A 5,368-nucleotide genomic window follows, 5' to 3' on the forward strand; every position below is an offset into this window, starting at 1 on the left:
TGAGGCACAAAAAGTTGGAGTGACTTGCCCAAGGTCATACAACTAATAAATGTTGGAACTGGGACTCTAAATCAGGAGGTCTGAATCCAGAATCTGTCTTCATAATATAAATAAAATAAGGCTATCACTTCTTCTGATATTAAAAGGAACCCAGCTGAACAAAGAAATAACATGCTGTAAGAAATAGTTCAATAGCAGAAGATACTATAATAGATATGAAAGGAGAAAGATTCTCAGATTGTTGAAAGGAAGAAAAGAAAAGGAAAGCTTGTGAGGATTTTAGAGCATGCTGACCATGGCAGCATGTCTGACCCAGGCAGACACTTCTAAGAGCTGCATGGAACTGTATTTAAGGTCGACAGGAATAAAACAATCCATTTTATCATACTTTTCTTGTATATACCCTCAGACTCATCTCTATTATTCACTGGCAGCTCCAGCGTTTGAACTCTGAAAATTACACTAAAAGTACTGAAAAAAGGTACTTTTTTATTTTAAATTATATCTTCCTACTGTTTGTAGATATTATGTGCATTACATTGCTAAAGAATCATTCTGTTTGCCTGAGGAACAAGACAGTTTAAAAATAACTTGTGTTGTGATTAGAAAAGTCTTTGTATAAAGATACCTGAAAAAGAGAGTGTGCACAGGCACCTGTATAACACATGACAGGTGACAATTTTCAGCTATGCTTGGGGAAACAATTTGTTCTGTATAGAAACAAAGCGTAGACAGGGAAAAAAAAGCATAATATGTTAGTGTTAGATATATTTGGCATGTATTTAAATGTATCTGTTCCTAACGAGCTGCATAAATCCTCTAAATATAAAATATATAAAATTTTGGAAATGCAGTTGGCCATAGGTCCTCTTTTGTGATCTATTAGTGGTGGTGGTGGAGGGGAAAGGAGGCAGACAGGAGTCAGGGAGATAGGATTCCCACTGGAAAAATTTAAACCTCAAGTGTATGAAGATACTCTGCTTCCTGCTGATACTGATTATGCTTAATACAGACAGTGGGGCTTATTTGTAAGTCCCTATGTGCTCTTTACACTGAAAGGGTGGGAGACTACAATATACCCAGTGGAGGGGGATGTGTGGAAATCTTACTGTGAGTCCAACAATTACAGAGAATCCAGGGTATTTTGCAACACCATTATCTCTTTCAAAGTCCAGCCTAGACTTTTAAAATATTTGAATAACACTGGATTGTAGGAAAATAACATTTTGTTGAAGAAAATAACCCTCTCCCATCCAACCTGAAATGGATTAAGGCAGTAGTAACTTCAGTACAATTCTGAAACAAAATCTGCTTCTCTAACCTTTTTAGTAGACAAGCCAACCACATCATCTGAGATTGGAAAGTCCACTTGGAAGTTTTGCCTTTAAAAATTGTCCTAATATGGAGAGGAAATGGGCCCTCCAGTGACTCTTTGCCCTGGCAGCATGAAGAGGCGTAGGGCGCTGGTATCTCAGCTGGAGGAGCCACCGGTTCCTCAGTGCCTTTTATTTCAACATTAAAACACTATAGAGAAAAGGGTCTGACTTTCCACCTTTTAATATTGCTCAATCATTTCTTTTTACTTCTTGCTTCAGTGAGTACAGTATGTGATTTTCTGGGGGAATTTATTAAAAAGAAAACCTTTCACTGTTTTATGGATGGATTTTGGAGAAATCTACAGTCCATGGATGTTTCTCAATCCCTTCACATCTGTTCTATTCTCTAAATCTTAGTGAGGACATGCTAAAAAATTGCCTCCTAATTTATAATGTAACAAATGACAGAATATTTTGACATTAGCAAATGAAGCAAAGTGACATTAGCAAAATGAAATGTTTTATATACCTTAAGTAGTTCAAACCATGAGTACGGCTTTCTGTTTTGGCCACTTGTACTGAGCAGATAGTCATAATCAAATAGCAGGGCTGTTTGACACCCAGGCCAGTTTTGTTGAAATTTTATGGGTAACTGAGATCATTTTGGGTCAGTCTTGTATTTACATTAGAGTGGTTATCTGCTTTCTGTGTTAAGAATGCCCCCCAACCCCGGCCTTTTTTTGTCTTACCCAGAGTCACCTAAACTTTTTTTGAATATCTATTTATAATTTTGAGTCTATTATCATTTTTGGACTTTAACTTCTTGTTTTCCATTTTTTAAGGGCCAATCTCAGCATTTCACCAACATCTCCTAAATCATAGTGAGTAAAAGATGGCAAGAAACAAGCCAGAGCAGGTGTCAGTGGGCCAGGAAAGATCCAGTATAGACATTGTCTTATGTTCTGATAGAAGCCATGCTTCTGGGGTCTCTATCCTCATCCACTTGGATTCTCTCTCACACAGATTCTGATGTAGGGTATATGGTGTCATCTTTCAGCTGGCTTAAAAAAGACTTACACCAAATGTACTCTTTGAGAAATCCTTGAATATAAATTTGTATTAATCCAGGTAGTTCTCTAGACCACAAACTTAAAACCCTGTAGGAGATGTGTAACAAATATAAATGAGTAAAGTGGGTCATATTAACACTAACATTGCCTTTTAAATCTCTGTGTGTGCATAAAATTCACATGCACTATTTTTTTTTTTTAATTTTTCTTTTAATAAAAAAGCTTTACACAAACAAGCCATTAGCTTATTTCAATAAAGAAAACCGAAAATTAGTCTAAGGCCTTTGTTTTCAGCTTAAGCTATATGATAAAAAAAAAAAAAAAAAATCGCACTAGATCGTTTTTGCTCTCTTTCTGAAGCTTTTGGATCCATTCTTCAATTCACATTCTAAAATACCTATATTAGCAGTCTTCACATAGCACCAGTTAAGTGAGTTCTGTGTGAACACAGTAATAATTGCTGGTATGCATATAAAATGCATCAAAAATTGCTATATGTAACAATGAGATCACCCATCCCAATCCCTCCCCACTGAAAACTATATAACCTCTTACAGAATGTTAGTGTTCCAAGTCTTAGTGTAACTTGATATTGTAGTGAGTTGCTTGGTCCCTTTCAATCCTTCTTCTTATTGACGGGTTCAGTTGTTTCCTACTGTAAGAGGCAGTTTTCTGTCAGCGTCTCAACATGTAGTTCACTTCCCACTGAAACGTGGGATAGGTAATTTACTTCCAGTAAGTTTGATTGTTTTCTTATATGCATTACAAATGTTTTAAAGTCTTCTGACTTCTCTTGATGACATCCTTGCAAATGCTTAATGTCAGGACTAGCACTAACATTCTAGCGCCCATGGGAGAGCTGCTCTTTTATTTCTCACATGTCACCAGTCCCTCCGTTTTCATAGTTACGGGAAGGGCAAGAGCTGAAGGCGCACTGACAACCACTACGTGGGTCACTGTCTTATTTCCATCTGCCAGTTTTTCTTCCTGTACCAGCTGCAAAGTTTTCACATCATGTTCCTGCTTTTTGGCCACTGCTTCCGATTTAATCTCTGGCCCTTTTATGACGGCGCTGATAACTCGGGGAGGAGTCTGGCCAGATGCCTGCTGAGGCGGCACTGCCAGCCTCATGACAGGCGCGCCGTGGGCTATTGAAACCGGGGTGAGCGCTCTCACCGCCAGTGGCGTTCCAACAATGTTAATGCTTCCTGACCCAGGCAGGTTTGATTTTGTCTGCAGCTGACACTGTGCGAGCTGTGTGGCTGGGATGGTAATGATTTTGGCAGGCTGCATGGTGATTTTGTCTGCATTTTCAGTGGAGGCTGGCATCACAGTAGGGATCGTCTGAATCACTACCTTCGGAGAGGCCGCTGTTGTTGGGCTACTGCTGGTTATCAGTGGTGCACCTGCATTAACTGACTGAACGGCCACAGTTGAGATTTTCTGCCCCAACGATGTCATTACAACAGGCACTTGCATTGCCACACGAACTGCCCTTGGAGCTGCTGTTGCTGATACAGATGCGGTAGTAGTAGGAGACCTGGACGAAGCATCATGACCAGGGGGAGTGATGTTCACAACTCTAGATACACCCTTCTCTGCTTTGGAGCAGTTTAGAGGAGATGAGTTTTTCCCACCACGCACAGAAGCTGCTGCTTTCAAGAGACTTTCTGCAGACAGTGACACTCGTTCTAATGACTTTTCATCAGCAGCTGCTGCTAAATCCTCATTGCAGGTTTCACTTTTGTCATCGTCTATGACCACTATGTTCTTGGGCATATCCTTGAACTGATATACAAGCCTCTGTCCTTCAACCTTTGCGAGAATACCCCTTTGGTAATAATATCTCAGAGCTCGTCCCATAGTTTCATAGTTCATGTCTGGCTTGTTCTTATGCTTTCCCCAAAGCTTAGAGACAGCCTTTGAATCCACAAGCTTGAATATGCCTTTTTCTCTCTGAGTCCACTTAATATACCGGGGACAAGTATTTTTATCTTGAAGTAGATCTAAAAGAAACTCCCACAAATAGGTTGTGTTTCCTTTTCCTTCTCTGGGCTTCTTCTTTATGCCTAACTCAGGAGACCCATTGGAAATTGGCGACTGCTGGGTCTTTGGTTTACGGCCAACTTTCTTCTTTTTCATTGGTTCATGGCTATCTGGTGACGTAGGAAGAGGAGAGGTATCCATTGGTTCAGATTCTTCAGTTGACACCTCCACTACAGTTTCTGTAATGACATCCGGCCTCATAGCAGCATGGATAAATTCTGGAGTTGATACACAAGGAGGGACAAACACTTCCACAGGACTTCTTGAATCTCTCAAGCAGGTAGGAGATTCCATATGAAGCAGGGCTTCAGCAGCTTCAATTGTCTTATCTGTACAGTGTGCATTACTGCTATGAACTGATGCTTCCACTCTCAGCTTTGCAGAAGAGAATGCTGGCAATGGATCTAGTTCATAACAACGTTCAAACGACTAGCTCCCCAACCTAAAAACAGTGGATGGAAAACAGCCGGTAAGATCCTTTACAGCAATCCTCGTCGGTGACTCTTCCCCATCAGCCCGGATGAGCAGATCCAGCTGGTTCGTGCGTCCCTCATGCAGAGACGTCGCCATGTTTATCCCGGGGCTGGAGCTGCTGCTTCACATTGACTTACACCGTGAGCAGCGGCGGCAGGGGAGGAGCCACATGCACTATTAAGGTCCAGTGGCTGGCTGGGCGTGACTCCGGGATAATACTCACCGTTTTCTGGCACTAAGAAAGCTTCACTATATAATAGAGCTCTCTCTTCCAGAGTCCCTGAGAAACCAACCTTCCAGCTGCAGGCCCCGTTTTTAGCTAGGACAAGTCTCATCTTATTTAACCATTCTTTCCAGAAGTGGCTGAGTTGAAGTTATTGCTTTCTGTGGTCTCAATTGCCTGTTAGAAAATAATTTAACCTAAATCTTAGGACCGTTGTGGGACAATCCCAACCGTTTACC

General features: G+C 40.9%; 1 protein-coding gene across 1 annotated transcript; it reads right to left on the reverse strand.

Annotated features, from left to right (window-relative positions):
• Positions 1-2,586: 2,586 nt before the first annotated feature.
• Positions 2,587-5,017, reverse strand: LOC113622699 (ETS-related transcription factor Elf-2-like). The gene is made up of 2 exons (XM_027111121.1): positions 4,945-5,017; positions 2,587-4,800 (listed from the first exon to the last, which is right to left on the reverse strand). The coding sequence occupies exons 1-2, from the start codon at positions 5,000-5,002 to the stop codon at positions 3,254-3,256; spliced, it is 1,605 nt and encodes a 534-aa protein (XP_026966922.1). The 5' UTR covers positions 5,003-5,017; the 3' UTR covers positions 2,587-3,253.
• Positions 5,018-5,368: the final 351 nt, after the last annotated feature.

The sequence above is a fragment of the Aethalodelphis obliquidens genome, unplaced genomic scaffold (assembly GCF_003676395.1).
Source record: "Aethalodelphis obliquidens isolate GAN/ISIS:26980383/991018 unplaced genomic scaffold, ASM367639v1 scaffold10, whole genome shotgun sequence".
NCBI classification, from domain to species: domain Eukaryota; kingdom Metazoa; phylum Chordata; class Mammalia; order Artiodactyla; family Delphinidae; genus Aethalodelphis; species Aethalodelphis obliquidens.

Coding starts and splice junctions, on each gene's coding strand:
- LOC113622699 (XM_027111121.1), bottom strand. CDS start 5,002: ATGGCGACGTCTCTGCATGAGGGACGCACGAACCAGCTGGATCTGCTC. Junction 4,801..4,944: donor GGATCTGCTCATCCGGGCTG/ATGGGGAAGAGT, acceptor CAAAGCTGAGAG/TGGAAGCATCAGTTCATAGC.